General features: G+C 40.4%; 3 protein-coding genes across 3 annotated transcripts; 1 reads left to right on the top strand and 2 right to left on the bottom strand.

Moving 5' to 3' along the window:
• Nucleotides 1-357: 357 nt before the first annotated feature.
• On the bottom strand, nt 358-6726 carry znf653 (zinc finger protein 653). The gene is made up of 10 exons (XM_079456304.1): nt 6302-6726; nt 5753-5793; nt 5002-5310; nt 4388-4914; nt 4126-4288; nt 3482-3557; nt 3272-3383; nt 2728-2842; nt 2513-2612; nt 358-2197 (listed from the first exon to the last, which is right to left on the bottom strand). The coding sequence occupies exons 1-10, from the start codon at nt 6589-6591 to the stop codon at nt 2020-2022; spliced, it is 1911 nt and encodes a 636-aa protein (XP_079312430.1). The 5' UTR covers nt 6592-6726; the 3' UTR covers nt 358-2019.
• swsap1 (SWIM-type zinc finger 7 associated protein 1) lies at nt 6371-9346 on the top strand. The gene is made up of 2 exons (XM_079456307.1): nt 6371-7382; nt 8025-9346. Exons 1-2 carry the CDS (start codon nt 7122-7124, stop codon nt 8610-8612), a joined length of 849 nt encoding a protein of 282 aa, XP_079312433.1. The 5' UTR covers nt 6371-7121; the 3' UTR covers nt 8613-9346.
• epor (erythropoietin receptor) lies at nt 8872-13340 on the bottom strand. Its single transcript, XM_079456305.1, has 8 exons — nt 13082-13340; nt 12730-12865; nt 12440-12609; nt 12187-12338; nt 11873-12029; nt 11686-11773; nt 11500-11587; nt 8872-10555 (listed from the first exon to the last, which is right to left on the bottom strand). The coding sequence occupies exons 1-8, from the start codon at nt 13161-13163 to the stop codon at nt 9863-9865; spliced, it is 1566 nt and encodes a 521-aa protein (XP_079312431.1). The 5' UTR covers nt 13164-13340; the 3' UTR covers nt 8872-9862.
• Between the last annotated feature and the right edge of the window lie 1245 nt (nt 13341-14585).

The following is a 14585-nucleotide window of genomic DNA, read 5'->3' on the forward strand; positions in this document are numbered from 1 at the left end:
TCCAGGATCACAGAATAACTGGAAACTGAGTGACACAACTAACATAGTATAACACAATAACAGGTTTTCTGAGATTTAAAAACTATTTGGGGACATTCTTCTGGTGTGTGTGTATAATCATACAGATTTGTTAGACTGCAGATTTAAAGAGAGGAGGAAATTCAGATCTCTAACGTAATCTGAACGGAATAATAGACCAGTGGATCTCAAACAAAGGGGGGCCCTAAAATGGATCTCTGGGGAGGACCACAGATTTTGTGGCATTTTATGAAAAATGAATCATTGATTTTATGCAATCAAACAAAAAATAAGATCAACAACCAAAAGAAAATATGTTTTGGCATAATTAAAAATTTTCAGATGATAAGTCTTTATTTGGGAGTCTGCAAAGCAATGCACTCTACACAAATGGGGCCTTACAACGAAAAAGTTTGAGAACCACTGCAATAGACAACAATGTTGGTAGATAACTAGATAAAGTCGTCAAAGTACAACATACATTCAACCTGAACAAGAAGAGCTTTTCTTTTTTTTAAAGCTCAAAGGAGGCCTGAAAGAAGTTCACAAAGACATTTAATAAGGAAAAAAATAAATGTAAAAAGAATGCATTATCAAATGTTTAAATAAAAAAAAGTTTCAAAGTAAAAAGAAAACAGAGAATAGAACATTCAAAAGATTCGGATAGAAAAGAAACTCAAGGTCATTGACAAGTTGTCTTTTTCCAAACCCAGTAAACCAAATCTGCTGATGTCACCCCTACGGTCTAAAATAATTAAACAAGTTATGACTCAACGCCACCACGATTCTCTTGTCTAATACTTCATGCTCTGTTCAGAATCACACTCCCACTATAAAACATTTACCAGGAACTTCTTTTAGTTAAGGAAATGCTTAAAAAATTTGGATCAACGTGACATACAAACGTAACCAATTGCACATCGTAAGCACAAAGGGAATTTTTTTTACCTGAGAGTAGAAGTGTTCAATTACACTTCCCTGTGTATTTCACAGACATACCCACCGACACGACACCAGCGTTACACAGCTTCCCATTCTGATTTGAATAAAACACAAGCTCCTCTTTATGTCTTTAGACACAGAGAAATACATCCCAAACAAACGCAAGATACAAAATACATCCTGAAATAATTAAGGAACAAAAAATGGAACATTATTAAGGTGAAGTTTATTAAATTCATGAGACGTGCAATTGAAGGTGCGAGATAACATCTCATCTCAGTTTTTTCACACACGGGATTCACTAATCTCAGTTATTTAACTGAGATCTAAACAGTAAAAGAACAGATTAAAACAGATCTCTCTCATGAGGACAGGCTCTGCCAAACCTAAAAATACAACGAAAGGAAACAAACCTTGGATTTCATATCACATTGTTAACAAAATTGACTCGCATTTGGTTAGAATGGTAAACTTGAATTGTCTTTATTTTATCCACTATACATATTTTCTATGAATTTCGGATAAAATGGATTTCAAGTGTGTTTACATTCATTAACATGAATTTATTCATTTATCATGTGATAAAAGTGTAAAATTAGCTCATTTTTACGCAAGTTTCTACTTCGTATGACTTCATTTTAGTACGTTCTCCTTTATTCTAACAATCAAACATTTCTAAAATTTAAATTGTAGAAGTTCATACGAAATAACAGACAAACATTACTTCTTTCACACCATAATACTTCTGAATCTCAAAACTGTTCATTGGCCAATTTCTGCATTTTTTTGGATGTGGTATAATTTGGAGCTCGCCGCATGTCTATTAAAATCATAAAAAAAAGAAAACAAATACAGAAATTCTGTTTCTCGTTTATGTGTCCAGCACAGTAAACACCATAAGAATATCTTTCATGTCCATTCATTCACTTTTTGATTGCTCAAGCATCTCAGGTTATCAGCACGTCATTTTTAGATGACGTTAAAAGTGCACAAATGCGATTATAGCTCAAGAAAACAATTCTTTGGAGAGCAGCCTCTCTGCACATCCCGAAGACGTCTTCAGCTGCTCTGTTCGTCTGGATGGCTCTTGAGTTTGTGGAACTTGACGCTGTCGAGTTTCTCGAAGCGTTTGCCGCAGTGCTCGCACGTGTAGTTGAAATGAGTTTCGGACGTGTGTTTTCTCATGTGCCAGTTCAAAGATGCTCGCTGACGACACTGATACCCACAAATCTCACATCTGTAGACACACACAACCAAAAAATGTGTTATTAAAGTAAACACAGTAACACAAGAACATAAATACAAAGTCATTTCTTAAAGGATTCATGGTCACAAATGAAGTAACAACATGTTTATGTAATGGCATTGCATGTTGCCATTTTACAGAAAGAGCCATCCCAGAATGCACCGCAACAAGATAGTTTGAAATATGTCATTTAGCATTGTTTAGTTATTCTTAGCATTAGTAAATATACGAATTAACACAGGTAAAAGACACAAGTGTTACAATCAGATGAAAATTGAATATGGTAAACGTGTCAACGTGACTCACTGTAATGGCGTCTCTCCTGTGTGTGTTCGTCTGTGAACCTCTAGATGATTCTTGCGTTTGAAGGACTTGCCGCACGTCTCGCAGATGAAGTCTCGCACGCCTGAAAAAGATCAAATGAAACAGTCGAATACTGATCAGACAAACATTTGCATGACAAAACCTTTGACAACCATTTCATTATTTCAGGGAATTAAAAAGAAGTGCAATAAACGTACCCGAGTGTATTATCATATGGCGGTGAAGATGGTTGGACAGGTAAAACTTTTTCCCACAGCCTGGATGAGGACAAACTTTGGTCCGACCCTTTCTGTGCACCAGGTTCACGTGATTCTGACCAAACACACATCATACAGACAACAGATTTGTTTTATTTTGCTTCTGGGTTTCCTAAAATGTATAACCACAACAGTTTTATTTTTTAAATGAACCGAAACGTGAACTTTATCAGAGAATGAACAAGAACTGATTTTGAATGTAATTGATTACTTATCCTTTTATTTCCTAATATTGCATCATTATATGCATTCAAGGGTTTGCTATATTCAACAAATCCTGTCCGAGGGGGAATTTAATATCCTGTTGCTAAGAAGACACATTACACCATCGCCATTGTGTTGAATAATGGACTTCCGAACCACCGGTTTAAAATCCGACCGGTCGGGTCTGTCATTACATTGTTGTGCAGCACACTTTACAGTGGAATGGTTTTTGCTCTCGGGGATTACCCAGAAGGCCACAAGTGCATTCAGGTGATCTCACCTGGAAACTGCTAATGGCCACGTACACCTGACTGCAGCCTTCATACGGACAGTGAAACATCTTCAACATCCCGTCTGCTTCGATGACAGGACCCCTTCGACTTCTCTTAGATCTACAACATAAACAGGTTAAATGATTTTATAAAGCGGGCTCAGATGTGTTGATGCCACGTCAAAGCAACTGTTCTAACAAGGTGTCACACTGACTAACCTGTTTAGAGATCTCTCGAGCTCCTTCGGACAGTGCGTTTCTTCACTGGGTTCCAACAACTGCTTCTCAACTATATCTAAAACAATCAGACGAAACCAAAAACTGTTAAGTTTTATTCATCCTCCTTCTTTCTGAAACCTTAAATTGTTTTTCAGGAAATAGAAAAAACTAAACATTTTAAATGCTCAAATATAGTAATGACAAGCACATTTTTAGATATTGGCAAAACCCAGTGACAAACATAAGAGTGACAAATAATAATGATTTATGAAAAACTAAAACATGAGAGGTGTTAGAAGGACGGCAGCGATATCAAACTTAGGTTCATTTAAGAAGTAAAATAGTTTAACATATTATTACCATGTGCGTTTGTTAAGGTGCAATACTATGCTGTTTTTATAAAAAAAGTAAAATAGAAAAGTAAATGAACTACAATTGTAACTACAAAATATGCTGGGTACACACCAAACGCGAACTATCACGTCCCTAACCCTAAACTCTATGAAACCTTAGCTGTAAATAATGCATTGACACATCAACAACTAAACTCATAAGGAAGTGTTTAAGAATATCTCGAAACCCTGCTCTGCATGTTTCTAAAGCGCTCGGTGCTGCTGGGATGTGACGTGTATAAGCTCTGAGACCTGTGATGGTGTCAGTGCGTGAGATGGCTCCAGATTGGATCTGATTATACGCCACGTCCCCGATGACGGTACACGTGACCTCCTCCACGTCTCCAGCGGCAACGTTCAGCTGAATGCCTTCAGACGTCAGGGCCTCGTAACTGGGACCCGTAATTATGATCAACTGAGGGGAATGAGGATGGAAGTCAGATGTGTATGACGTTCATTAGCAGCTATTGTATTGTAGTGTATGCATTTCAATGTCTTACGTTTCTTGACCTACCTGAGATCCTCCCAGTGTGGAGCGCTGATCCGGCAGCTCACAGCCGCTCATCACCGTCTGCATCACCGTCCCGTACAGTTCGTCCTGCACTGGGGCGACCGCCAGCGGCGTGCCCGGCACATCTTCACCCTCCCCTACGTCTTCTCGTATACCCCCGTCTTCATCCTCCCTCGCTGGACTGTCCGCCAAGGGCGCTGCGACGACCACACACTCGTAACTTTTAGCCAAGCCCCCACCTCCTTCCGCCTTTCCCAAAGTCCCCAGACCGTCTGCCTGCACCTTGACAGAGTCGGTCTCCTTCTCCACAACCCGACCCAAGGCTTTGTCAGCGGAACCGGCGAGGGCAGCCTGAGCCTCCCGGTCCATGAGCACCTCCATCTCCCACACGGCCGGGTTTCCCAGACAATGTTCGGAGGAGGGGGAGCTTTCGTGGGCCGCAGGGGCTCCTGGAAGCTGACTGAGGGTCGTGCATGTCGTCTCATGGCCCACCTGAGACGACTGTTCAGTGTCGCTTTGCAAGTCATTGACTAAAACCAGAGGATTGAGATGTAAATGTTCTGCAATAAATCTGAATTCTACAATCATATTAATTCCAAAATAATATGTTTTTATACTTCGTAGCAGCTTGTGAGTTTGCATTCTCCCTGGCTTGTCATCGGTTTTGTCAGTGACCTCATTCTCGTCAGGAACGATGTCGTCTTTCTCTTTGTCGTTGTCCTCTCCTTCTGATTCCGAATCGATCCCAGCAGCCCACGGCAGGTACTGCACAAATGAATGACCAGCAACACACTGCCACAGTACAGACGTAGATAAACCCACTGTAGGCTCCACCGCCCGCATTTCAGGTTCATGCGGGCAGGACTGGAAGTGCCCTTGATACCAGTTCACCAGGTTCTGCAAGCTGGTGGCGGAAACTTTGTTCCCTGTTCGAGGAAACACAATTTGTCTATATTAACAAACATTTTTTTATGCCCCCATTATACAGTGTGTCGTATTCTAACAAATTGTGTCTTTACACTGTAACCAGAGGTATTTACTGTATCTTCATGATCACATTCCATTCTTGTTAGTCATAATAACAATATGTTCCTCAATGTCATCATTCTCTAGGAAGTGGCATCAAGGATATAGATAAAATGCATCTTTTGCCATTTTACGTGTCTAATACATGCATGGACAACTTTCAACACACCACAGACACACATTACGACTAATTTAAACCACTCCCTCGTTCAGTCATGCCCAACTTCAGCTCTTTTTTTCAACATATTACCTCGAAACAACGACAAGCTATGACATCAGAAAGCTTTCCAATTTGAGTTTAACGAATATGATGTCAACAAAAGAAATGAATGAAATGCTCACCTTTCCTATGACTGCTGCACAGTTCGAGAACGTCTTTCCTCCTGTCCATCGAAACAGAAGAGACATGATACACTTCACACACCGATGTCAACAAGATGAAACCGTTTGACCAATCAATGCCTTGAACATGCTGACCTGGGCAAATGTTTAGTCACTATTCCCATCACGTGATGACATTTGAATGACCTTTTGATAAGTACTTTGACATGACCAAGGTACAGCAAATTGTGATTCAAAAGTACTTGATGTATATTAGGTATTGTATGGAATATGTACTAATGGACATCCTACTTTATGCAATCAAAACAAAAGATTTGTATGCTTATGCATACATGCCTTTTTGCATAAATGTATATTTAAGAGCACACACACACGAATGCATTTAAAAGCCCATGCACTTAATTATGCATACAGTATATGCATTTTCATGCAAGTTGTGTGTATTTAATAGACAGCCAGCTGGGGTAGACAGTTTAAGCACGACAAGGTTGGACGTATGCATGGTCACAAAGGGGGTATAAGGGCCAGTCATTAAACCTAAATGCATACTTGGCGTATTTCTGTTGGTATTTCTCCCCGTACGCGGAATTGAGCAGGATTAAATACTCCGCGAGCCCCGCGTCGCTCAGGCTCGTGCGTCGTCGCAGCTCGCTCCAGACCTGATGCGCTTCACCGAGATAAACCCGTCGCACGTCGTACTTCTTCCGGGACTCCAGCCGCCGCTGAGCTCGGTCCGCGTCCGTCAGCCTGGGTCGACCCCGACAGCGGCGTAAAATCGCTTTGATTTGCTCTCCGGCTCCGGTGGTGGAGACCGTGTCCGCAGCCGCCATCTTTCTCATGTCAGCTGTTGGGTTGTTATGGTTTGTCTTAAAGGGAAGTACATTTAAAGGAAGTGGATTTTTTGCCACACTTTTTTTTTACTCGGTTTCTTATTTGAGTCACGGCCATGTTTAATCGTTTGAGATATTTAATACGATTTTATAAAACAAATTGCAATTAAAAGGAGGCTGTTTTTTTACCGACACTTTGTTTGACCAATCAAACACACGCTTCGTTCTACGACAGCCAATCAAATGTGTTGTTTTAAAACAGGAAACGGGTTAAATGAATGTTTTGCGGTTTTCTGTGAATTCGCGTTGTGTGCTGTTATATTATAAATGATAATTCATCTAAATAAAAAGTTAATTGAAAAGATCAAATAAATTAAAAAATGTCTAATCTGAGAGGAGGCTCACGCGTCATAAAATGGGCGGGCTTAACCGCAGATCGCGGGAGAGGAGACTTCGGCGTGTTTCTGCGGACGGATGTTTACATAATAAACAAACAACGAGCAATATTAATGCTAAATGCAATTTTAGTTTAAATAGTTATGGGCGATATTTTAGAAGTCGTTTTTAGGCGGTTTGCATCAGGTCCTGTAACGAGCGATGTGAGCTGTTCTCCAGGTGTAGAGAGCAACACTGTAGTGAACGGTGACCGAGACAGCAGCAGATGTGTGTTGTTTCTAGCGGCTGTGACAGCTGCCACAGATCTGGGGCTTAAAGTTCTGTTTTTCACACAGACAGCTTTTGAGTCTTTGCAGGTGTCTTTGAGGGGGTCACTACCAGGACTCAAACTCACTGCTCTTAAGGTACAGTAACAGGGTGTCCATGTGCACGAGAGGTCATTTAAAACAATGAAACTTCACTTTAAACGGGTCTTTTATTGTGAGACAATCCTGTACCTGCTTAATCAGTCATATATTTGCTATACAGAGAGTATGAGACCAATCCACAGGAAAAAACTGTGTTGGATACTTTAATATTTACTTTACATACTTTGCATTGTAGTTTATTTGATTCATTACTTTACAGTAAACTCGCCGGTGTTGAAAGAGGTCAAATAAACACTCACATATTATATATAATGCACACTTTATATACACTGTGAGAGTTAATTTGACCCTTTTAACACTGGAGATTTTTTCTGTGTACTGTTTGCGAATTTACAGTGAAGTTAACACTAAAAGACTTTAATAATTCATATGGTAAGGATCAAAGAAACTATAGTATTCTAGGAATTCAAATATAGTAAATACTAAGAATACGGCATTATTTATATATGTGTGACAAATGTATTTATTATTAATACACATTATTGTATGTCTTGGTAATCTTTTGTTATACTGCATGTGAAATTTATTTAACTTTCATTATCGTTTTTTTATTTTTAACTTTTTATTCGAGAACAGTCAGAAAGAAACAAGTCTGAACTCTTTCGTGTTTGTTTCCAGAATGTCAAATTTGTGTATGCAAAAACTTTGGAGGAGTTCCTTGAGGATGTAGCGTCCCTCCATGAGCTGGACTCGCCTCCCTCGCTGATAATTGTGGACGATCTGGAGCGGTATTTACGCAGGCCGAGAGGTGGACCCGTGCAGGATGATCTGAGCCCTGTGGCCCACGTGGCGGCCCTCCTGCATGACACTGCAGCTTTTCTTACACAGATCCTGCACGACAGAGGAGAGAACAAAGGGCCCTGCAGGTTCATAGTCTCCGTTTGTCCTGAATGTGACGGCGGCGATACGCAGGCTGCAGATGTTCTCCTCTCGGTACTGGAGCGCTACCTGCAGGTGCGGTGCACCTTGGAGGAGGTGAGGGGTGATGGGGTGACAGGGCAGAAGGAGTGGCGGGTGTATCGGTCAGCCACACGTCCTCTGCAGGACCAGCGGGGCGTACAGGCACGGCAGTGGTGTTTGGTGGTGCAGTCGAGCGGTGCGGTGGAGTTTCGACAAGTCATCGATGGAGAACAAGAGATTCCAGAAGAGCAGAACATCAGCAGAGAGGAAGGAGGTGTGGAGACAGATAATAAACATTTGAACTAATCCAAGATCTATTTTCTGTATTTCGCAGTTATGAGGTCAGTCAGAGGTCATTCTGAAGTGACCAAGTACAAATGGACAGCTTTTCTTGACTTCATTTTGAGTTTTAACGAAAATCTACACAACCACACAAAATAATTCAGAAGACAATTTAATGACCTATTTGTAAAGTGTGAAAGAGACGTGTAATTTCACAATAAAAACAAGACACCTATATTTTTGTTTAAAAAAGACATTTTAATACCTGAAGTAGATCGAGAGATTAAAAACAGCTGTTTAATATATACAAATATTTTTGCTTATTTTTTACATGTTAAGAATAATTTTCAACTATGATTGAAGTTGTGCTAAAAGGCTCAAAATAAATAATTTCTCAATTCTATGGCTTGGGAATCGAGAGATTAAGGAATTAAAGAACTGATCATTTCTGTCATTATTACTTCCTGAAACAATTGTTCATCTTAATGCAACGATTGATGTAGAAATGGTTTTAAAAAATATTTACAAACATTATTACTTGTACCATCAAGACTGTATTTAAAGGGAGGTTGTACGTAATGGCACAAATTAGCTTTTTTCCTGCACGAAACTTACATATAAATGATGTGATTATCAATTCAACCTGTAAAAAATCCGTCATTCACAGAGCCATGCTTATCCATGTGGATTAATACAGAAGGCATAAGTAAAGAACGGTTTACAAACTAAACTGAAATGATTAAAAGATGGTTTTCTATACAGTAATTTGTTCACCCCGTGTAAAGCAAACCTACAGGCGTCTGTCAGGTTTTATACCAACACACGAGCAGTCCCAGAATGCACCGGAGCAACTGTACATAAGCCAACACACAAAGCACTGCAAGCAGGACAGGATGGATGAACCTCAAATAAAGTGAAATGGGGGTCTATACAGGTTTTACAGAAGGAAGATATACATTATGTTCAAGCTCAAAAACACGTTTTACAACTGTTATTTATATGACAGTGTATTTAATGTGTCTAAAACAGATTGGATTTATAGCTGTGGACAATGCCAGACCAAATGATTCACAATTGAAATAGAAACTGAAAATCCATGATAAAAGTCTGATCAACAGGTGCCGTAGTAACACTATTTTTAAACAACAGAATTAGCTTATTTTATCTGATGGAATATGATTTGTCCTCTCAAACATCCTAGTGTTTTGACATGTGCCTCAAACGCCATGTCTCCAATAGAAATCCTGATCAAATCCTTGCATCAGTATGCAGATTCAACACTGACCGGAGATCGGCCACTTGTGGCCAAAAATCTCGTTTTTGTATTCATTGGTGTAGATCACCCGTTTCCCAAAATCCTCTATCCTGCTCGAGCTCATCGGGCTGTAGTCCATGGAAACCCCTGAGTCCGTGACCGCCATGTAGGCGTACCCCGGCCTATTGGGCGGCCACGTGTGGTTTGGATACTCAAAGCTGGATTGTGACGACAGTCTGCCCGAGCTCTGCTGGAGAGAGCCGAGGTCTGACCTTGAGGCACTCAAAGAAGGCGTTCCCGTGTTGCTGAACAACGTCTGCAGAGGTAACGACTCATCGCAGATATCGTCCACCTGGCTGTCGTCTTCGGCTCGAGCATGCTGGGAGTTCTGGTTTAGAGTGACGTATGTGTCATGTGACTCCAGTAACATCGACTGGGAAAGAGACTGCGGGTTTCCCTGAAGCACCCTCAACTGCTCCATAAACCAATGGGCATGAGAAGGTTCCCGCCAGCTGCCGGTTACTCTGGAGTCGGTATCCTCACTTTCCATCTTCTCCTCTTCCTCCTCTAAAGTTAATCTCTCTTCTATCGGGGAGGTTGCATGGCTGGCCAGCGCGATTTCGGACAGAACCTCTAGAGGTGAAGGAAGTTCCTCTGTGTAGACGTGAACGGATCTTCCCCACATATTCCCGTTATTTTGTCTCATCCACTCCTGTGTCAGAAGAAAAGCAAAATAGTCGTTAACTTAATTTATTGAAAATGTTTTGTTGGTCCTAGAACAACAATGCTGTCAAATAAACATCTTTTCGATGGGAAAGAAAACGTTTAGATTTTTGTTATTTAGATTTAGATTTTAAATCCAGATTTCAGTTTATATTTTTTATTGCATTATTATGCTTTTTTCATATTGTTATTCTGTATTTTTTTCTGTTATTTTAAACCCATAGTTGGGTCAAAAAGAAACAAACCCAACCGTTGGGTTCTAAATGAACCGATGCTGGGTTGTTTCATCTCAAAATGCTGTTTTGATCCTATTGTTGGGTCAAATATGGACATAATAATTACTTTAACCAAATAGTTGAGTTTGTACCTTTTTGAACCAGCTAGGGTTGAAAAAGACAGCATTTCTAAGTATATAACATTCAATACTTTCGCAGCCTAATGCTGTGTTCACACCAAACACGAATTAAGCGATTTGCGCTAGTAAATAACATACAAAGTCAATGCAAAGCTTTCCTGTAGCTCAGTGGGAAGAGAACATCGTTAACAACGCCAAGGTCGTGGGTTCGATCCCTGGGGTTCTGCACATACTTAGAAACAAATGTATAGGATAATGCAATGTAAGTCGCTTTGAATAAAAGCGTCTGCCAAATGCATAAATGCAAAGGCGCCAATAGACACAAACTCACGGCGGGCGAACACCTGGTTGCACAATGTTTTTTTGCGTCAGTCACGTGAAATTAAGGACCTATCCTAGTTATAAAGAGCGATTAACGCAATGCTTCATGTTTGGTGTGAACACAGCATAAGAAAAGGCAACCAGACCTACATTTCCCTGCAAGTTGTATTCTGTGTACAAATAAACAATTACAATTTAAATTAAACATCAAGCCTATGCAAGCATCTAACATATAATTGATAAACTGAGCAATTTACCTTAAAATCCCCTTTGTAGACGGTGAAGAGACCTGGAAACTTATGCTCAGGAGTCGGGATGTCAGGCCACACTTTCTTAAGTAGAAACCTGTAACGCAAAGCAGTTTGGGATTCGTGTCAATCTTTCTAAAGTATAGACAACACTGAATTAAAAGTTTAAAACATACTGTACATTAAATGACTTACTTGTGGTGGGATAGAATCACAGTCACAGACAGTATGAAGAGAATCAATGCAATGAACAGAACCAGCAACACGATCAGAGGATCCATGTCTATTGCGAAAAGAAAAACACGAAGACTTCTCAAATCTCAAAAGTAGAATGTATTTCATGATACCGTTAGTATTTTTATTATGTTTCCACAACATTTACCGCTTGGCGGCGTAGCTCCGAAAACAGGTTCAGTCCAGGTGCTCCAGTAACCATCGTAGGCGACGCCATCGGGTTTGACGCGGACCCACACCTTGTATCGGGTGCCAGGCTGTAACCCACGCAGGATCAGCATTGGGCTGGCCTTTATCTCCTCCACCTTTAAAAGACGAGAACATTTGAGTCCCCCAGATTGTGAAGAGTAATACATATCAGCATTACACGAATGCACTTACAATAGAAGTCTCGAACTTGTGTATCTATGTAAGATGCTGTAGACAAGCTAGCAACGGGTCTTACGGTGAAAAAGGACGCACCTTGCCCATGTGACTTCCCTCCACTGCGTATCTGACCTCATACATCATACTGTCATCCATGTATTTGAGAAGCGGAGGCAACCAGCTCACGTTTAACTGCCCGTCTTTTCCTGAGCTCACCACTGTGAGGTTTCTGGGGGGATCGAGAAACACTGAAAGAGAAACGCCGCCGTGAGCCAACGTTGCAAAAACACCTGACCTTCTCTTGAACATGTTTAGGGAATACTTTATGGCTCAGTTGAAATCGACTTACAGACGTCCTCGACATTCAGACTCCGATTGTAGAGCATCTGGCCATCAAGAAGGACCTGCACGTCAAGCATCGTGAAGAAGAAGATTTGAGGGAGTTTGCAGAGAAACACGGTTCTGTTGCTGGCCAATAAAGACAGCGATGAAACATCGCACGTTCTGCTTTTCTCATTCCTGACAACACATTAAAACAAACCAAAAATGACATTTTCTTCGAGTGACAACATTGCGTCTACCGTGTCTACGCATTTGGTATGTTTCGTGCAGCTGTGGTTTGAGATTCTTAAGACTTACTTGTACAAATATATGAATGTATATCGGTCATGTGAATCATTTCTTTCCAGTTCTTCCTCCCAGAAGCAGGTCAGATCCTTCTTGCTCTCCGCGAAACATTTGAGATCATCTGCTTCGTCGTGAAGTAACTGGGCCACTGAATTGTTTTGATTATAAATGAAACACATTATGAGTGTTTTTACAAAAGATGACCGGACTGTTTATTTGATAACCTTTATAACACTTTATCGTACGTTTTTTTACGTATTTTAGAAAGTATCAATCTGAATGAAAGAATAATACATTTCAAATTTACAAAATGTACCTACTACAAATAAAATTCAAAGCACGTTTGGTGTCCTGTTTTCCTTACCTTTACTTTCAAAACTCTGTCCTCCTATAGTGATGAATGCAAGGCACAACACGGCAACAACTTTCAATGTATTAATCCTCATTTTTGTCACCCATTCAGATTATAAACGCATCGTCGCTCTGTGTAATGGTCCAGAAAGAATCCTCCGTCTAGAAGACCTGTTCTTGTAAATGGTTTTGCAGACACGATGCATAACATCTGATAAGCTGCCAGTGTGTCAGGACAGTGTGTTTACTCCTTTACTATTCAGAGGCGGACTGCCAAACCTTTGCTGTTTACTGGGAGGAGCTTCTCAATGAGAACTTGCTGTCAATAGTATTTAAAGTTCTCGATATTCCCTGGCACGACGCCGTATTACATACAAACAACTTACAAATCAAGAGCTTGAAATGATATACCTTGTACGGATATGAAAATGTTTTTTGGCACTTGATGCATGTTAAGTATACAACCTGGTTCCTAGTTAGAGTTTTTAAGGGTGTAAAAAGATCTGATGTTATTCTGTACACAGTAACCGGTGCTTTTTATCATAGTCTAACACTCTTGTTATTTTGTGCTAAACCTGCGTTATCAGTTCTGTGCCGAGTCTCTCTTACGCACAGATAAGCACAAGCATTGCGAACCAATGCGGTACGCCTGCAGCCTACTGCCCATTATCACTGGAACGTCTTTACCGTTATTTCATTTTTTTTTAATGCAAATTTAACACCTGATAGGGGCCCTAAAAAGTTTTATTCTTATAAAATCACATGTCTGTTCAATACGGAATTAATAGCATGTGCATTAACTAGAAATGTCGTTCCTCAAATAAATGTAAGCAAGGAGTCGAAATAAGACATGATGTGGCAGCTTGTCTACACATTTTTCAGGTGAGGTTAGGATTCGTGTCTATCTTGGGTCAACGGTGCACGTCCCTCGTTTCCTTTGGCCATGACGTTTGGGTAACAGGAAAATGAAACACAGGAAGTCTCTTTGTCAAAGTTTTCTGGGCACGGAGATAAAAGCAGAGAACGCGCCAAAGATACAACCACGCAGTCATAAATTACAGACCTTCGAGCGAACGCACCAAACACCAAGTGGCCTTCAGGTTCCTGAGACATGTACCCTGCAGAAACACACTTGATATTAAGTCTGCTTAATTTGTTTTCTTCTAAGGTACATGAAAACACATTTAAAGCCTTAAATTAGTGCCATGCGGACCTTGATATCAAAAGAAATTTAAAACGCGCCCTCAACACCTGAGCAACAACACCCTATAGAGCAAAATAACATCCTGAAAACCAACCACATCCGAACACCATGGTTGACTTAACGTTTTGGCCAAAAAGTAAACATCTCTAAATGAGTGTCACGGGAAGTTCAAACTTAAAATTAGACCGAACGTTCTTGGGTAAAACGAAAGCTAGAAGAAAATGACACAGCTAGGACGTGGGTGCTTATAATGTACATGTTCTTTCATACATGGCGGATTGCATGGGCATCGACAAAGCATGGGCAAGTTTTG

The sequence above is a fragment of the Barbatula barbatula genome (assembly GCF_947034865.1).
Source record: "Barbatula barbatula genome assembly, chromosome: 5".
Classification (NCBI taxonomy): Eukaryota; Metazoa; Chordata; class Actinopteri; order Cypriniformes; family Nemacheilidae; genus Barbatula; species Barbatula barbatula.

Bases quoted from the DNA above. Each gene is read 5' to 3' on its own strand.
- swsap1 (XM_079456307.1), top strand. From the start codon at position 7,122: ATGGGCGATATTTTAGAAGTCGTTTTTAGGCGGTTTGCATCAGGTCCT. The intron at 7,383-8,024 runs GTACAGTAACAG...GTTTGTTTCCAG, and splicing joins TCAAACTCACTGCTCTTAAG to AATGTCAAATTTGTGTATGC.
- znf653 (XM_079456304.1), bottom strand. From the start codon at position 6,591: ATGAGAAAGATGGCGGCTGCGGACACGGTCTCCACCACCGGAGCCGGA. The intron at 4,289-4,387 runs GTAGGTCAAGAA...CATTCCCCTCAG, and splicing joins CCACACTGGGAGGATCTCAG to TTGATCATAATTACGGGTCC. The intron at 2,198-2,512 runs GTGAGTCACGTT...GTGTGTCTACAG, and splicing joins ACAGGAGAGACGCCATTACA to ATGTGAGATTTGTGGGTATC.
- epor (XM_079456305.1), bottom strand. From the start codon at position 13,163: ATGAGGATTAATACATTGAAAGTTGTTGCCGTGTTGTGCCTTGCATTC. The intron at 11,774-11,872 runs GTAAATGTTGTG...TTTTCGCAATAG, and splicing joins CGGAGCTACGCCGCCAAGCG to ACATGGATCCTCTGATCGTG. The intron at 11,588-11,685 runs GTAAGTCATTTA...TTTGCGTTACAG, and splicing joins GTGATTCTATCCCACCACAA to GTTTCTACTTAAGAAAGTGT.